A 20,261-nucleotide genomic window follows, 5' to 3' on the forward strand; every position below is an offset into this window, starting at 1 on the left:
ATATCTTGGATTTTAATGTTAAGATGATAGAACCATTAGCCAATGAGAATTACATTTAATACTTAAGTTATGATCAGCCAGTTCTTTAGAACAACTAATGGAGCCACTCAGGAATTATTTAATTAGGTGCTAATATATCGAGCTATGGATAAATATCTGAAAGCGAAGTACCTGAATCTAAGCAGAATGTGCCTAGAATCCAAAAGGATGTGAACATTTCCATTAAGGAAAATGCCATCAATTAAATTGTGAAAACTATTCTTTCTTATATCAATGATACTTTTGATTATTCTATTTATTTTTGCAGGGGAATGAAAAAACTAACAGGTGTGCCTTAATTCCTATAATGCCTTCTGATGTAGATTTAGAGTTATTTTGCTAAGATGCTTTGGAATAATGTAGACTTGACAATCCCAGGATGTCAGGCTTTTAACAGAGATAGTGAATATAGTCCTTAGTAATAATTATATGCATTTAATGATAAACTGTAAACTAAAATCTGGTGTTTCTATGGGTGCCGTTATGGCACTATGCAAACTTGGTGATAACACTGGAGGAAAACGGTCATTTCTTCAACAAAGCATCATAGCCATATCAAGACATATTTTCATTTTAGAAATAATGCTTTTATCATATAGCAAAAATATGTTGTTGTATTATACACATTTGAACCAATGTTCTAAATATTTGAAATTTAAACTTACTTGTAATCAAGATAAAATTACTTCTTTAACTACATATAAGAAAGAACAAACAGAATATTTTAAAAAATAATTTTTATAATAAAACATTTTTGATCACCTACTGACTCACAGTTGCTATAATATTGGTTAGACTGTGTTAACAACAGGAACAAGGACAAAGGTCTGAAAGTGAATATATAAAGAAGACAGTATATTTAATTTTGGTCCACAAAACATTTTCTTGTACTGTATAGGTGACACAGTCCTCTCATCAGATACTGTCATGAGAGACCTAGGCATGCTTGTTGGTAATTTATTTTTTGTCCATCATGGCTCTGCAATAGTTAGGAAAACCTTTTATATGGCTCATATTATTTCCAAAGGCATCTCCACTACATCCAAAGAGGTCTTAATTCCCCTTTAATCCAGAGACCTCTTAATTTCCCTTTGGTCATATATCATCACACCCATTATGAATATAACACTCCTTTTGGCATGTATTTGTCAAAATATATCACTCAACACAACAGACCTCAGAGGTTCCTAAATAAAAGGTCAATGGCCTCAAAAATCTTAATTCCTGCAACATACTGGCAGCCTTCTCTCTATATACTCCTCCACAGGGATATACATGTAACATTCTGATCCTCTTTGATCTTCTAATCATTTACAGAGCAAATAGTTCCTTAAATACCAGGAACTTTCATCAATATTCATACAAAACACATTGGCATGAGAGATTCATATCCAAGCATATCCTCTCCTCCACCTGTACCCTTGCCACTTTTAAGGTAAACCTAGATAACTGGATGGGAGGCCTTAAATTTTACCTCAGTCTACCTTAATTTTCCCTCCTTCAGACTAGAGGACATTTTGACTAGGGTTTATTGGACAGGCTTGCAATAGTCTGCACACTGATTGCCTAGTACCTAACCATGATCCTATGAACCTATAAAGTAACAGCTAATTTGTAATTTAACGTAAGACAGCTGTTTTAAATACCAATATTGTATCCCACAGTAGCATCAATGAAAACAAAGATAAAAGAAGGCTGCAGTGCTACATTTCATAGTGGGTAGTAAAACTACTAAAATATTGTATGCAATACTTGAAGAATCCTTAGTTGGTATGGGACAACTGTCTAAAAGGTGGGGGTAATGGACATTTTGTGAACAAGAGAAGTAAAAATGAGAAACAAGGTAGACAAATAAGGAAGGACTTTATCCGTGTGAGGGCAGATTACATTCTATTGTCCAGCAAAAGAAATACATGGTGCTAGGCCATTTTAATTGTAATTCATCTTTTGTGATTTATGTTGCATTGTGCTCTTTGTAACCAGTTTCTATACAGGTAGAACAGCAAATTGCAAAAACAAATGTATAAGTATTATTATGCGGTTTTGGTTAGTAATGAAAACAATTGTCACCAGCTTCATTCCAATATGACCCAGCACAGATGTCATGTTCATTAGGCAAGAGAGAGAGAGCATGTTTATACTTAGATACCTACAGATACATATTTTTCCTTAATACAGCTGTCACCAAAATATGAACTTCTGTAGAAACCTGCCACAGATATAATTATTGCCTTCTGTTCAACATGTCATATTACTGCCAAATAATGTGCTACTGAGTTAACATCTAGCCATATGGGGATGTAATTAACATAACAGACTGACCGCTTTTTACTGTAGCAGCGGTCACGTTTAACTTCTAGAAAATCAATGGATTCATAAATAAATGTGAAGTGCTATACTTGCATGTAGCTAACGTGGTTGTTTCATTTTAGCATGCATCTTCCTACATGCACAATAATATTCAAACAGAAGGGATAGGATACATATATGCATATATATATATATATATATATATATATATATATATATATATATATATATATATATATATATTTACACAAACACACACACACACACACATATATATATATATATATATATATATATATATATATACATACATACATATACATAAATATTTTTGCTAGAACCTATAGTCATTAAAAAAAACCTAGAGCTGGAGGTGACAATGTTCCAGAGTTCTACTACATCAGATTCCAAAATTTTTAGTTGTTACCCCAAATTATTGCCTTCTGTTCCCTCTTCCCTTCCCCCAGATGGGGAGGGGCCAGTATTGTTAGCTGGGTGGGTATGACTGGAAGTGGGTGAAAGAAACAAGATGGGTGGCGTAATAAAAATCAAGTTTTAATGTAATTCATGGTAAAGTGTGTAGGATCTTAAATTCAGTGTTAGTCTAGGAAAATACTCTTTCTATATAATGGGAGGTGCACATTCTGATATCTATGGAGTTTCATCACACATTTCCTCTTATTGTGTGGAAGTAGAAGTGTGGCTGCGCTATCTGTTTTGTTCTCTCCATTCTGGCATTTTGCATCAACCTTTAAGCAAGGATGAGAAATCAACTGTAAGGTTGCGGAAGTCTAACACCAATATGCTGTAGAAGTTACTTTTACTATCTCCCACCATTATTAGCTGACTTGGGTGCAGGTATAAATATATAAGATACATCTGGAGAAGAACATGGCTTGCTGCATTTGAAGTACACAAGAGTCATGTTGTAAGCTTAGTACATTTCTGGGTATAGAAATGACCCTGAAAAACAAAGCTGTAAACCTTTTGAACACACCTTTAGAAAGTAAGCGCTTCAGACTCATTGTATTAACTTATTTCCAACATAACAATCTAGTCTATGAGAGTTTTCGGCAATTAGTGAAAGTTCTTCTTAAACCTGTTTTTGGAGCCCAGTACACAGATGTCTTGGCTGGCACATAATCATGTTACCAACCAGAAGAGGATAAATAATGCCAAAGAAAGTATATTTTAATAGATTTTTGTATCTGCATCCAATAATAAAGTGCAGTAGCTAAGATTATGACAGGCATCATCACTGACCGCCCACCAATATTCATTGTTATTTGGTGTCAGAGCCAAATCCAGACAGCTGTCATTACTCCTCCAGGAGAAATGTTAGGATTCAGCAAACCACATTAAGCCTTAAACTCAGTAGTATGGATTCCATTTCCTTGCATCCCCTTCCTGTGTATTTTGTAGTTCAGTATTTCTACTCTTTCTCCAAGACAGGTTGAAGTCAAATATAGGTATTTATTCTAGATCATAGCAGGGATGAAGTTTCAGGTGCCCCACACAGAAAAATAGTGGCGCCAACACCACAAAAAAACAGAACTGTTCTTCTTTGGAGAGGCAAGGAACTGCACAAAGACAAACTTATTAAACAATTTTACTGGCCATTAAATCAACAGCAGAAATCATCAAAAAAAAGTTATGGGCAAGGGTGCAGCACCTATCAGAGTGTGGATCAAAATAGTGAAATCCTTTCTCTCACTAGTTTTGCAGAAACAAAACAATTCATTGTCCATTTTCTCAATATTACATCTGAGAGCACACTCACCAAATCGATTGCAGCTATTTACATTTCAGCTTGGAAGGCTGTAATTTTTGTTTTTTGTTTAACTGTGATGTATTCAAAAATCAAAACTCTGTCAACTCAAAACTAACAAAAAAGAATCAGTCCACCATCAAGAAATGTAAAATTACCAAAAACTGCGATGTATTTCTTCTCTTTTTTATTTTCGCAGCATTTGCAATTGGCTAGGCAATGACCTACCAAATGGCTGTTATTTGTAGAATAAAAAAGTTACATTTTTCATTCAGTCTTAAACAAAGACATATGGACATTACTGGATTTAAACCTAACACTGCTGTATCATCAGGTTTATAGCTTGATGTTCTAGCCTGTAAGGAGACATTTCAAGCATCACTGACAACAACACTGAGAACTGCGGTGGTGGTGCTGCGGTAGCGTTGTCGCCTCACAGTAAGACGTTGTCCTGTTCGATTCTCAGCTACAGCATCTTCTGTGTGGAGACATGCGTGAATGGGCGTACCTTCATTGAAGGTTGTGTGTCAGGGCTGGCAACTCGGCACGTAAAAATCTACTGCCAATCAGTAGCAGACCGGAGTTCCGCTGTGGCGACCCCTAACCAGGAAAAGCAGAAAGACACAACAACTGACAATAACACTGAGATTCATATTTTTGAAAGTACATAAAAAGCACTGTTACTTTGTACCCAAATGACCATTATCTTTGCTTTCATTAAAATGCACATTTCTCCTAAAATATCAGCGCCACTGCATTCTGCTTGCCTGCATGCTCTTCTGATTTTGTACTGTCCGATTCCTACAGCTATAGCACTTTACTGCATGCTCTTCTGATTTTGTACTGTCCGATTCCTACAGCTATAGCTGCAGCCGTTTCCTTCTCATGTTCTCAGATGCTGCATTTTCAGGACAGTACTGTCCTAGCAAGAATGCTACACTATTTGAATTTCTTTTGTCCTCAATATATGGGAATTTAGTTTTCAGTTCACCATTGTGAATACTGTATATTAGAAACACAACAGCTAAGAACACACCTCTCTGTAGGTCACTTGATGTTCTAGTTAACCAGTTCATCTTCCACCTTGCACTTCATTCTACACTCAGACTACTTTTCATGATTCCTGATGAATTTATTGCTCTCTCTCACTTTCAGCTTTAGCAGGTAAGGCAAGCTGCAGGTACAACTCCACTATATGTCAATGATCTGCTATTGACTTTCTTTGGCATCTCTTCTGAATTAAAGTACCTTTTAATTTACTTTCAAATGCAAAGCCAACTATGTGGCATACAGATATAAATTTCTGGCTATAGCCCAGATGGCCCTGGAACGAGTACTACTCCAAGCACTGGAGGAGATGTCCTGGGAGGAGTATGAGAAAGCAGGCAAAGTTGGTACACCTATTATGGGAGGAAGGAGGGGGGTTGTAGGCACCCTACTGCATCAGTAACTTCTGTGGGTCATAACTGCAAGCATGTGCTCTTTAAGAGAAGGTGGGATGTAAGTAAATGAGCCTGCCAAGTACAGCATCACTACCTACTTAGGCAGAGTGGGTATATGGACAATATTCCTAATTTATTAGTAAAAATTACATTTCCTCATTCAGTTATAAGCCACATGTTTGACTGCTTAATCTTCACTGCTATTCAGCTGTAATTCAGATTACGGTTTTAAAGTTTAAGCAATGACTACAACCACTTTCAATCTGGATTCACTTTAAAACTCTACTTCATTGCAAAGGTCTTCAACATGACTGTTATCAATTTTGTGTGACTATTTTTTTTTGTTACTATTACTGCATTATGTCTGAATGGAAATAAATTATGCCTTTTTATCTGTTGCAGTTTATGAATGACATGGATCCGTCTGTATTCATGGGTACCATTGTTTAAAGCACTTTGCTTCTAAGGTTTAATGCACTCTATTTATAAACCTAAAGTAGTATCACCTAGCAATTCATTGGTTCACAAGAAAAAAACAGTGTCAAGCTTTCTGCAATTTTTCTGTGACAACACACAAAAAAAAAACTGCATTGAACTGAGATCAGTGATGTACTTAACCTGCTATGCTGCTATATTTAATCCTTGCTCAAAAAGATAACAGTTTGTATACATTTGAAAAGCAACTCCATAACGTTAGTAAAATTATTAACAAGTTTTGAAATTACTAAAGATGTGCAGATTGAGACTTCCGTTAAGAGTAAAAAAGTGATTTAGCTTCACATAGCTACAAAAGAAAAATATTTTAATCACAGCATTAGAGGTTATTTATTTCACAAGCTTCTCTTTTAGCCATTATTCTTTTATATCATTACTCAGTCATCTACTAAATGCAATTCCTCTCCAGCATCTAGTATCAGCAGTCACATTCCATTTTCTACAAATATATATATATATATATATATATATATGTTGAAAGGACAGCATACTGTTTGAGATTATTGTTTGTCTCCAAGCAAAGTACCTAGACTCCACACACACACACACACACACACACACACACACACACACACACACACACACACACACACACACACACACACACACACACACACACACACACACACAAACTCATATAAGCGTTAAAACCAAAGTTACTTCCCTGCACTTTACAACGGGTTTGATTGATTGTTGCAGTTTAAAACAAGAAGGAATTAGAGATCCTAGCTCCCTGAAATTATGTTTGATTAATGCAAAGTTCTGATGCATTACTGCATTTGCTATGTAGCCACAAGAGTGCACTACCCATTTCTAACACTTTTAAATGTGTGAACCTCGCCATACCTGGTAATCTGGCATTACTTCATGTTCTTTAAAACAAACTGCATTTGTTTCCCAAACAACTTACGTACTAGAAGTAATCCACATTTCTTTCTATAATGTTAAATTGAACATTTTGTGCTTCTTATCTCATGAGCACTGCTCTGGGGGCATCTTGATAAATAGACATCCTAACTTTAGATAAAGGCTTATTACTTTGATCTGTATGTTATCATTCAGAGAGCACTAAACAGCAATATCAGCAACTCTTCAAAATATTGAAAAGTAAGAACTCAAGAAAAAGTTAAGAACGTAAGGCTGCAGGTCAGCCTAGGAAAGGCTGGATCAGTCCTTGCATGAGAAACCTTGTAGTCTTTACTAAAATTATAATTAAACAAACTAAATACTGAATAAATAACTAACAAAATAATTAATGTGCCATTATAATATCAAAATGGAAAGAACTACACATAAGGTAAAAAAGTAAAAAAGTCCTGCATGCAGACTTAAACCCATGACATACCTGCTCCAGGCATTGATGTGAACCAAACACCATGCCAGTCAGATGTTGGCAGAGTTATGTACTTCACCCTTAGTCACAGTGCACATTTCAGCTTTATGTACTTAACTTCTTAATTTCCTACGTTTCTGTATTGGGTAGTCACCAATATGGATGCTTGATGCTCTCTGGATGACAACATGTAGATCAAAGTAATATGCTTTGACCTAAAGTGAAAAAGCCAATGAAAATAAACCTTTTCAGTCTTGGCAGCTCTGAAGTCTGACTTTTTGGAACTGCAAGCAGCACTGCTACATTATAAAATAAGGCACTTGTGTCTACACTTATGACACCACTATGTATCCTCCTATAGTAGGTTTTGAATTTTTATTTGGGGGGAGTCTAAACAGACCATTTTTATTTATTAGCTATTAGGCTTATGTGTGCTTTTTATACTCCTTTGTCACAACTCTGTCTTCAAAAAATTATTCTGGGCCTTCATATCCAGAGATACTTTTTTCCCATTTTTTCAGGAAAATTCTGGAATGCAACTTGCCTTAGTAATGAAAAAAAATGAAGTGTACTACACTGAAGAAGGTTTGCTAGCCGAAACTGGTCTGTTTCCTGGCTCTAGTGCTATTATGCAATGAAATATGAAGATTATGGATGCTGATTATGTGGTGCTGGCTTTTGTTTTTTTTTGGAGTCTCATTGTTAAGCCATGCACTTCTCCATTACTGGCATGCCTTTTGGGGATATAACAACAAAGCCCTGACTGTGAGCCTGGCTCTGTGGTACAATACAACAAAACCCTGACTGTGAGCCTGGCTCTGTGGTACAGTACAACAAAGCCCTGACTGTGAGCCTGACGCTGAGGTACAGTGCAACAAAGCCCTGACTGTGAGCCTGGCGCTGCGGTACAGTGCAACAAAGCCCTGACTGTGAGCCTGGCTCTGTGGTTCAGTGCTACAAAACCCTGATGGTGATCAGGACAACTTAGGTATGACTAGTGGCCCAAGTGCTGGAACAGATGGGGAGGATGGGAAATGAGTGGCTATGGCCCACCCAGCCTGGAAGGAGGGTGTGGTGGCTTCTGGACTGACTCTTCTGCCACCCAGTGGTAATAGCAGAGGCCCAAAAATGTACAAAGTGGGAGACTGCCGCAACAAGAATGTGAGCTGTGGTTACCCAAGCTAGTGATGGTTGGCCTTGTCTATGCATGTAAAAGAGTGCAGCACGGGGGTATTTGGTAGTCCCTGTGATGATGCAAAAGTTCACATCAACACAAAGTATGGATTACGCATAAAATCAAATGTTCCCATTACTCACATCCTTACCGGTTATGAGAGAGGACACAAATAACCCTCATGGCTGCTGGGATGATGAGCTCACCCTGTAATGCACTGGATATATTCTTTAGTATTGGGAACAAGGAGCTGAGTCTCATGAGGGGAGTCTTGATGGTTGTCAGGCACAGAGGCAAAACATAAATAAAAATATAATAATAATAATAATAATGCAACTATTTACAAGTCTTTTGATTTTGCAAGTATAACAAGTCTCTGACTTCATATTGTGCTGATTCTTTGGGCCTTGTATGTTGAGTGGAAACATCAGACTTACCAAAAATTAGGTAAGTTACAATATTCGGATGTCTGTTCAGAGTGAAAGGACTTTTTTCAAGGGATCAAATGTGCACCATTTTAAGTGTAAGACGGATGCCAGGTTTGATATCTGCACACTAATAAGCAAAACTCTTATGTGTTTGTAAGTAGCACATTTTGATTTGGAAGATCAGTGTTACAGTATTCCTGTGGTTACTCCTTCCCTGAGATGTACTGGTCTCAGTGATGGTATATATAACTGGCATAGGGAAGGTGGTGGGCTTGCTCTCCTACGAAAACAACTTTTTTATACTGATTTTTCTTTTTACATTAAATTTGTCTGTAGTGATGACATATCACTGTTTTGTGTTCATAATTATGTATGTTGATAACAAAATACTCAACTTCTTGTTAGGGAACTGGCTTAGATTTTATACAACTGATGGTGTCAGTATACTTTTGAAGTAACTCCTCTGAGCTGCTGTCATAGCAAATAAAAGATTTAAAAAATTGCAAAACACTTGTAATGGCAATGCTATAAATATAGCAAACATTTCTCACAACCCTTCACATAAAACCAGAGCAATGAGGTCATAATACTTGGCACAGATTCCTTTTTATTACTGTAAGGTTATTTCAAACTGTTCTACTATTCCTACATTGCAGAATAAAAAATCTGTCAGGCTTACACTATTTTGAATATTTTATTTACAAACTTGCAGTTTAGGTGAAGTTCAGTTATGATGATACAGGCACACAGTTTACGAAAAAATTCTACCATGACACATATGTTTTTAGAGCAAAGATGTGGCAGAAACCAAATGAAAGCTGATGAACATGGAAACACTACATAAATGATGGCCCTAATGCCACATTTTCCACAACTCAACTTGTTGGGAATGCAGTTATGGCTTTGGTTGGAGGAATGTTTCATTAATGTACTTGCAGTGTCCTGGTCTCTATATTTATCAGGTTACATATGGCTGCATATTTGAATCCTACTACATTATTCTGCTTTTGAAAATATGGACCAAATACTGGCTGATATATTAAATTTGTACTTACAATAAGAGGAAAGTTCATAGCTATCGAATGAATGACATTTCATCAAAATTACATTTGGTGAAAGTAATATACTGAAAGGTATTTTGCTAAATATGTAAAATTTGTCCTGCATTATTTAAATCCACTTTAATTATATATTAGTTCTCCAGGGCTGCACAAGATCCAGAAAGAGAGAAAATAAGAAGTTATGTACCTAACATAACGTTCCATGTTAGTTGTCGTCTTCTCGCCTTCTTTCTTGCTGGATGGGTTCGGAGCCGATCCTCGGCTCCGACTCGGCCAATACTAAAGCCCGAGAGCTAATTCCACCAGCTCGAGGCTCCCCTATATCCCACAATGCTAGGCGGTAACTACTCAGATCTCGTTTGATAGCTATACCAAGCAACCCTAGTCTCCATAGAATGGAGAAGGGAAACCCACCTCAATAACAACCTGAGTGAAAGGTAACGCAGACCTAACAAAGGAGAAAAGGAGGTGGAAGAACGTGTGGGAATGACGACTTCCAGAGGAAGATCACAAACTGAATTCCTATCGGTCTGTCCAGGCTTGGGGGAAGGAGGGTGGGACGCAAGAAAGAAGGCGAGAAGACAACTAACATGGAACGTTATGGTAGGTACATAACTTCTTAATGTTAAGTTGTCTATCTCGCCTTCATTCTTGCTGGATGGGACCGCGTCCCTAGCACCTTATCCCGGGTGGCCTATCGGAACAGACTCTTGAAAACAGTGGAACCAAAGTTGGCACGGTTTCTGGAGACCATGTCAAATTTGTAATGTGAAATGAAGGTATGAGGAGAAGCCCAGGTGGCTGCTGCACAAATGGAAGCTATTGGCAGCCTATCCTGAAAAGCTACGGATGTAGCTAATGCCCTAGTTGAATGAGCTCTAGGTCTTGAAGGTAGTTTTTGATGTCTGATCTCATAGATGAAGGTAATTGTAGAGGTGTGCCATCTAGAGAGGGATACTTTAGTGACAGAAACAGTTGATCAGATTTCCTGAATTGTTTAGTCCTGTCTAAGTAATATCTAAGTTGGCGATGAACATCCAGAAAATGTAGCTTTTGTTCCGACCTGTTTGAATAGTCAGGGAAAAAGACGGGGAGATCAATAATTTGGTTTAGGTTTGCTTGAGAGGAAACCTTAGGTAAAAAGGATGGATTAGTACGGAGGGATACCCTATCTTTGTGAAACACTAAGTAAGGAGGACGACTGCACAGAGCATGGAGTTCAGATACCCTTCTCGCTGAAGTTATAGCTACCAGAAAAAGTGTCTTCCAAGAAAGCAACTTCAGAGAACATGAAGCCGCCGGTTCGAAGGGGGGAAGGATTAAGGATGCCAGAACCAAGTTCAAATCCCATTGAGGCGGGGGATCTTTGATTGGAGGTTTGAGAAGAAATACGCCCCTTAAAAAGGCTTTACAGAGTTTGTGAGCCATGATGCTAGACTCCGAGACACCTACATGAAAATTAGATATGGCAGCCAGTTGAACTCTAATGGTAGATGCAGATGATCCTAAATGAAAGAGCTCTGCTAGAAAGTCTAGAATAGACTGGATAGGTGCAGTAAAGGGATCTATGTTTTTTGATGTTGCCCAAAAAGAGAAGTGTTTCCATTTGCTACTATAAATCTTCCGGGTAGAAGATTTATGAGAGGCTATCAAGATATCTCGGACCGAACGAGATATTGAGGGAAGCCTGGCTAAGGTCGGAATCGGAGAAACCACTCTGTGAGGTTTAGAGAATGCAGAGATTGGTGCAGCTGACCCGATATGGTACTGGGTCCAGATGCCAAGGCTGCTCCAAAAGGTAACGATGAAGAAACGGAAACCATATCTGTCGAGGCCAGTAAGGGGCAATGAGGATCATTGTCACTCTCAAAGCGATGGCTTTCTGAATTAGTTGAGATATGAGTGGAAAAGGGGGAAAAGCATATAGAAGTCCCCGGGGCCAATCGTGGACTAGAGCGTCTCTGGTGGGATGGCCTGGTAACGGGAAGAGAGTGAAGAAGTCATGACACTTGCTGTTTTGGGGAGTAGCAAAAGGATCGCAGCAAGGGTGGCCCCATCTTAGGAATACTTCTTCTAGAACTGATTTCTTCAGAGACCACTCATGGGGCATGAGAATTGCCCTGTTCAACTTGTCTGCAATCACGTTGGATTTCCCGGGAATGTGCGTTGCTATCAGAAAACGCTGAGAAGAGATCGCCCATTGCCAAAGTCTGAGTGCCTCTCGACATAAAGGGTATGATCTGGTTCCGCCTTGTTTGTTGATGTACCACACTACGGACATGTTGTCCGTCTGAATTGCAATAGTCCCAGTGGGAAGAGAGTCGTGAAGGGCTTGCAACGCTAAAAGCACTGCTCTCATCTCTAAGACATTTATGTGCAAGTGGCACTCGAAAGGTTGGCACGTGCCTTGGACTGTCCTGCCCTGATAATGCCCCCCCCACCCGATCAGGGAGGCATCTGTTGTCAACGTGGCGACTGGGGGGGAAGAGTGAAGGGTCTTCTTCGGAGAACCTGAGGTGATGTGATCCACCAAGACAGTTGATTCTTGCATGATTGAGTTATCAATATGGTATGGGACATCGGGAGCTGTTGGAAGGACCATTGAGTAAACAGAATCCATTGGAGGATCCTCATGTGGAAGCGAGCTAAGGGGAGAAGGGGAATAGCTGCTGCCATGAGTCCTAACACCTTCAAAACTAGTCTGGCTTTGACTTTGTTGCATTGTAAGAGAAGGGAAACTTGTTTTCGAATGTCTGACACTCTCTGCTCTGTGAGTCTGGCTGAAAGATTGAGTGTGTCTAAGGTGGCGCCTATAAAGGTAATAGATTGACAAGGCGACAAGGCAGATTTTTCAAAATTTATTGAAATGCCTAGAGCTTGGCAAGTTTGGATGGTGAAGTCCCTGGATAGAAGAAGTTGATGTCTGGTGGTGGCGGTAAGGAACCAGTCATCTAAATATGGAAACACCTGGAATCCTTGACGTCTCAAGTGAGCCGCGACCACTGCCATGCATTTGGTAAACACACGGGGGGCTGTAGTGAGACCAAAGGGCAGGGCTCTGAACTGGTAGTGACTGGCTCCCAGCCTGAAGCAGAGAAATCTTCTGGAGTCTGTTCATCTTGATATTGTAGTACGCGTCCTGAAGATCTATCGAGCACATCCAATTGTCCTGATCCAAGAAGGGTAGAATGGACTGTAGCGTGACCATCCGGAATTTTGTTTTCGTGACATACTTGTTTAAGTTGCTGAGATCCAGTATGGGTCTCCAGTCCCCTGTTTTCTTTGGTACCAAAAAGAATTTGGAGTAGATTCCGGATCCTTGCTGGTCTGCTGGGACTGATTGGATAGCTCTTTTTGATAGCAGCTTTGAAATTTCTAATGCTGCTTGTTCCCTTAGACTGGGTGGAATGTCTGGAAGGGATCCTTTGGGTTGGGATGGGATGTGAATAAAGGGAATTTTGTAACCTTTGGATATGATTGACTGTACCCATTTGTCTTGAGTAAAGGAAAGCCAGGCTTTTGGGTACAGGGATAACCTTCCCCCGACTACCTCCGAAGGTGGACAGCCGGGCAGCCCCTCAGGGATGCTGAAAGGGTTTATCAGAGAACGTTTCTCTACTACCCTGGTTTTGCAGACCTCCTCTGCCTCTAGAGCGGCGTCTACTGTTATTCCCCCCTCTGCCTGTAGAGGGGAATCGACCTTGTGCGTCAGATGAGACTCCCTGGGATTGTTTACGGAACCACATCTTTCCTCCCCTCTGACCTTTGGGATAGGGTCTAGAAGGGGTAGAAAAACAGACTCCTACGGCAGAGAGAGTCTTACCTTCTACCTCACACCTGGTCAATGTATCCTTCACCTGTGGACCAAACAAGGATGATCCATCAAAGAGAGAATTGGTGAAGGACGCCTTGAAAGGGTCCGCAAAGTTGCACAGCCGCATCCAGGTGTGACGTCGTAAGGCAACACCTGTGTCTGCGGCTCTACTCGCCCCATCCACAGCATATGAGATAAGCCGCATGGTGGAGTTAACGATGGAATTCAGGGTTGCCAACTGGGAGTTCATTCTATCTTGGAACCCCTCAGCTGTAGGATCCTTTATCACTTCACTCATATCCTTGAGTAAATCTCTCTGGAGACGAGTGAAATGGCATAAGTAGTTCAGCGACCACATTGAAAAGGTCGCTGATGAGAACATCCGCTTACCGTACCTGTCCATGGTCCTAGATTCCTTATTAGGAGGATGGACAGGAACCGAAGGATCGGCTAACTCCTTAGTGGCCGCGGCCACCACCATGGCATCAACGGGGACACCTTTGGATAAAAAATCTTTATCTCTAGGGGCAGTAATAAACTTAGATGGCCTCCTCGGGGTGGGTTCCACTGAATCAGGAGCCGTCCAGGCCTTCCTTGCCACCACTTCCATAAGGGGGTCAAAGGGAGGGGACACCCAGGAGGTAGAAGGGTGAGAGCCAAACGCCTCAAGATACACTGACTCATCCTCCGAAGGGTTAAGGGCTGGCCAGTTCCCCCTCTGTTTCAGGATCTCAAGGATGTCAGCAAAGGAGACATCCTCAGAGGGGGATTGAGGGGAACCTTCAGATTCCTCTAAGTCAGTGTCAGAGGTGATAGACTCAGGGGAGTCAATGTGCTTCCTCTTGCACTGCCTCTTCCTAGGGGGATCTCCTACCAGGTCAGGAGAGGCCTCGGAAGAGGAGGAAATTCCCAGTTGGGGAAACTTGAGGAGTTGGCTCTCTGCGGTCTAATGCAAGGGGGTGGGTAGAAATCACTGCAGGCACTGAAGATGGAGGGGCTGACGGAGCTGACTGTGGGGCAGACCCTGGTTCTAGCATGCTCCGCATGACCTCGAAGGCACCCCTATCAGGCAAGGCCGGAGGTCCCCGCTCCGAAGAGACAAGGACCCCCCCCGGCACCGACAGGGACGGCTCCGAGGCCGATGTTGGAGCCGAACTCACCAGCGCCGAAGCCCCGAGAGGGAGAGCGGGGTCGGACAAGGGTCTGATGCCACTCGCCCCCTCGGAGCCGACGAGGGAAGCTCGGCACTGAGATCCCTCCAAGGAGGAGATCGGAGCAGACGACGGAGCCGAAAGGGAAGGTATCGGATCCAACGCACTGACAGTCATGGCTCCGACGAGCCCTGGCTCCGAACTCAAAGGAGTCGGAGGAGGAATACATTGGGGAACGGAAATAGCCACTGACTGCTGAGTCGGACTATGCAGCATTTGGGCCAGTGCCTCGGACTTGAGAAGTCTACTCACTACCCCTTGCAAATCGTGGTCAGATAGCCTGGAAGACTGTGAGGAATGTGTTCTATGGCTCCATTCAGAAAGAAGAGGGGATCCTGGTGCCGAGTGCACGGAGCCGATAGAGGGGGATCTAGATCTCTTCCTAGAAGGTTGCTCCGATAAGAGTATCGGAGCCAACGGAGTTTTATCAACCTCGGCTCCAGCCGGAGCCGAGGTAACAGTATGAGGCTTGGAAACATCGGCTCCGGCCGGAGCCGATGTCGAAGCAGACTTTACATTTCCAGAAGTCGACTCAGAAATCGGAGCCAACTGTTTGGAAGTCTTAGAAGGCTTCCCCGACACATACTGAGTCGGGGGGCCTTCAGACTTTAATAAGCCACGCAAGATTAATTTATTCTTGCGTTCCTGCAGGACTCTAGGGCTAAAACCATGGCAAACAGCACAAGCATCCTGCAGGTGCAAAGGTCCCAGGCAATACACACAAGAAGTGTGACCGTCTGTCAGAGACATTTTCTGACAGCACGAGTCACACTTCTTGAAGCCTGAGACCTTAGATTCCTTAGACATAATAAAAGGTCCAAGAAAAGACACACACACACACACACACACACACACACACACACACACACACACACACACACACACACACACACAGGCCTTAATTAAAAATAAATTACCAGTCACACAAGGGGACTAGAAGGGCCTAAGGCCTAAAACTAAAAGGGGAATAAAAGAAGGGAATAAGGGCAACAAAGTTGTCGAACCAGGAAAAAGGAATTTAAAACTAAAGGTTTTAGTAAAAAAGGGTACTAGGGGTCTAAGAATTGAAAAATTTAGAATTAAATTCTTCACTAACCTGCCAGAGCCGGTAGAAAAGCACCTCGTCAGCTAAGCGGCAAACGAGATCTGAGTAGTTACCGCCTAGCATTGTGGGATATAGGGGAGCCTCGAGCCGGTGGAATTAGCTCTCGAGCTTTAGTATTGGCCGAGTCGGAGCCGAGGATCAGCTCCGAACCCATCCAGCAAGAATGAAGGCGAGATAGACAACTTAACATCTTAGCATTCCCTCTTTTCTGAGGTAGTATGAGCTCAGAGAAGCAATATCTAAAATTACAGGTATATAGGTGCAGCAGAGTTTGTGTCATACAAAAATAATAGTTGTGGTTTACCTATATTCTATCAAGAGACAGCATTTCAGTTGACAGGTTTCCAAAAGATACAGTCCAAAACTTGTCAGTCAAAAAGCATAATCAAACACACACACACACACACACACACACACACACACACACACACACACACACACAAAAATAAAAACAAAACTTTTTTCAGAGAGCAAGCCACTTGCATCCACACCCTCCTCCACCTAAATTATATATACCACCTCCATGATAACACCAGAGTTGAGAATCAGGCAAAAACCCTTCAAAACTTCATCAGCAGCTCACACTATACAATATGCTGTGGTTAAATGCACTGTTACATTTTTGAAAAGAAGACTACCAACAGAAGTGGCATCAATGTAGAGTAGATAAGCCACAAATTCATCATTTTAACCAATTTCTGCAAAATATAGTTTAATAAGATAGTTTTGGTATATGTAATTTTGATAAAAAGTATTCAACAGATAGCCATTGGCTTTGCTCCTCCCAACCAAAAACAAACTAGAAATTGGTGGATATCATCCCATAGGTAACTGGTGCAACATGCAGCATGGTTTACTGTGACAACCAAGGGAAGAAAGTGAAACAAGAAAGAGAACCGAAAAGAAGAAAGCCATGATGCATACATACAAATCTAAATGAAAAACAAGTGTGTTGGAACAACCATTGAGGCAGATTAATTTAGGACTGTAGGCCTCCCCATCATGGCACCAGATCCATACAGGCATTAATCACACAGCTGGCACCAGACCCATGCAAGTACTAATCACATACTTGGGACAAGATTCATGCAGGCACACTAATCACATACTTGGCACCAGATCTATGCTGGCACTGACCACAAACCTGGCAGCCGATCCATGCAGGCATTAATCACATACCAGGCACCATATCCATGCAGGCACTAATCACATACTTGGCACAAGATCCATATAGGCATTAATCACATACCTGGCACCAGATCCATGCAGGCATTAATCACACACCAGATCCATTTAGGCACTAATCACAAAACATGGCACCGGATCCGTGCTAGCACTAATCACATACCTGACACCAGATCCATGCAGGCACTAATCACACAACTGGCACCAGATCCATGCAGGCACTAATCACACAACTGGCAGCAGATCCTTAAAGGCACTAATCAGATACCTGGCACCAGATACATGCAGGCACTAATCACATACTTGGCACCAGATCCTTACAGGCACTAATCACATGCCTGACACCAGATTCATTCAGGCACCAGATCCATGCAGGCACTAATCACACAACTGGCACCAGATCCATGCAGGCACTAATTACGTACCTCCTTCTCCTTCTCTAATCGGAATTCTTGCATTTGCAGTGTCATCTGCTGAGCTGCATCCTGTGACTTCTGTAACTGCTCCTCTGCCTGCTGAGCCTCATCTGTTCTGTTCTGCAGCATCAGCTTAAGTGATTCACATTCAAGGTCTAAAACTTTCCTTTTATCCTCTTCCTGCAGGAACTAGAGAAAACCCCAGGAAATGAGGAAATGTTCATTGTATGGAAACACTGTTTCACCAAAAAAAAAGTTTGCAGTTTGCAGATGTTACCTTTACTTCATGCTCTTTGAGGTGCTGCAGAACTGTTGCTCTCTCTTCCTCTAGCTGCCTGACGATTCCTTCTTTAAGCTGCAGCCGTCTCTCTGATGCATCCATGCCAGACTGCTGCTGCGATAGCTGCATTCTGAGATTATGCATTTCATCCTTGAACTTCTCCACCTAGCGTTAGAAACGAATACAGCAGACGAGAATTAGTTACTTTACAAGTGCTAAGAATACAAAGAATTCTAACTATTACACTTGCAGGCAAAGCAGCGTTAGAATAGCCATTATGTATTACTCTAGAAGGAGACACATAAAGCCATTTAATGCCCAAATGGGGTAGCCTTTACATCCAAATTAAAAAAAAAATCATAGTTAATAATAGTAAAGCATTTGGTAAAATAGCAAAGCTGCCTGTGTGGGGGACTTTATACTGACAGAAAATTATAATCTAAATACAATGTTGGTGGTATTCAGAGTCTTGGGCTTTAGCTGTCTGCACTCATGGGTCTGAATGAATATTTTAATTCCCCCAGGAATGATGGGAATACCTAACTTTAAAACGCACACTTGTTTGATTCTCACCTGTAAAGTACAGTTTTGTACCTACCATAAATGTAGATGTTCGAAGATCCACATTGCTGCAGTCCTTACATATGGGTAGTCCGCTGTCCTCGGTCGGCCCGAATACCAAAGTATTAGGCTGACGTCGGTCAAGGCGCCTATCACTGACATCAGAACGTCAGGATACAAAAGCGCATGACCGACGTCATATCCTCAGTCTTTTCTTGCCCCAGATGTCAGAAGGCCCTAAAAAGAAAGGCCAAAGCCAAAAAACAGCAAAGAACAACCAACCACCCCAGCACTAACCATATTTACAATATTTACAACCCAAACCACACAACCACCCCAAACTACAGAGGGGAAGGAGGGAGGGTAAATTGGACTGCAGCAATGTGGATCTTCGAACATCTACATTTATGGTAGGTACAAAACTGTACTATGTTCTTCATCTCACATTGCTGCAGTCCTTACATATGGGTAGAATCCCAAAGCAGAGGTAAGGGAGGATGGCAAAACTATAAAGCATTAGGAGCTGCCAAAATGCCCTGTAAAATTGCAGTGGCAAATCCAGCCCTAGATTTAGAGTAAAGTGGAAGGTGGTAATGCTTAGAGAAAGTATGCACTGAACTCCAAGTAGCTGCCTCCAAAATATCTTTAGTAGCCACCCCTTAAAAAGCTGTAGAAGTGGCAGTAGCCCTAGTGGAATGAGGCCTAATCCCAGCTGGAATCTCCTTACCATGATGGGAGTAACAGAAAGCAATACAAAACCAATCCACTTAGAAATAGTTTGTTTTGAAACAGGTTTGCCCTGAGAACCCAAAGCAAATGAAACAAACAACTGCTGAGACTGCCTGAACCCTTTAGTTCTGCTCAAATAATATCGCAACTGTCTGTGTATATCCAAAGTGTGCAAAATCTTTTCCCTTTTATTTTGGGGGTTTGCATAAAAAGTAGGCAAATGAATAGTTTGGTTTAAAGCCACACTAGAAACCACTTTAGGCATAAAGGAAGGGTTAGTACGCAAAGATACCCTATCCTTGTGGAAAATTAAGAAAGGCTCAACCGCCATAAGGGCCTGTAATTCAGAAACCCTTCTACAGAGGTAATGGCCAACAAAAAAGCAGTCTTCCATGATAAATATTTCAACTCGGCAGTAGCTGCAGGCTCAAAAGGTTGTAGAGTGAGTTTCTCCAACACAAAATTGAGATCCCAAGCAGGAGTAGGAGCTCTACGTGGGGTCTTATATTCTTTGCCCCTCTAAGGAATTGCTTAAACAAAGGATGAGAAAATAATGGTGGGTCACAGTCATAGTGAGCAGAAATTGCTGCAGCATGAACCTTTATAGAGGAGAAGGACAAACCTTTGTCCAATAACTCAGTAAGGTATTGAAGAGCAACACTTAAATTAGGTTTAGAAACATCAAAGTCCTTTGCTGTACTCCAAATTAAAAATCTCCTCCATTTATATGCGTAAACTTTCCTTGTACTAGGCCTTCTGGCCTCCAAAATAACATTCAAAACTTGTTGTGGAAGCTGAGACCCTCCAGGGTTTAAAACAGAATATGCCAGGCTGTTAGATGCAGAGACTGAAGTTTGACATTGAGTAATTGACTGTTCTCCTGAGACAGCAGGTGTGGAATCGAAGGCAA

General features: G+C 41.2%; 1 protein-coding gene across 1 annotated transcript in view; it reads right to left on the bottom strand.

Moving 5' to 3' along the window:
* The window catches only part of PMFBP1 (polyamine modulated factor 1 binding protein 1), a 3,624,986-nt gene that overhangs the window by 1,004,174 nt on the left and 2,600,551 nt on the right, over positions 1-20,261 (bottom strand). Inside the window, exons 18-19 of the mRNA XM_044081904.1 lie at positions 18,059-18,226; positions 17,791-17,970 (exon numbers count right to left, since the gene is read on the bottom strand). Coding sequence (XP_043937839.1) covers positions 17,791-17,970; positions 18,059-18,226 — 348 coding nt within the window. The remainder of the gene's footprint in view (positions 1-17,790; positions 17,971-18,058; positions 18,227-20,261) is intronic.

The sequence above is a fragment of the Protopterus annectens genome, chromosome 8.part1 (assembly GCF_019279795.1).
Source record: "Protopterus annectens isolate FY-2018-M chromosome 8.part1, PAN1.0, whole genome shotgun sequence".
In the NCBI taxonomy this organism is placed as follows: domain Eukaryota; kingdom Metazoa; phylum Chordata; order Ceratodontiformes; family Protopteridae; genus Protopterus; species Protopterus annectens.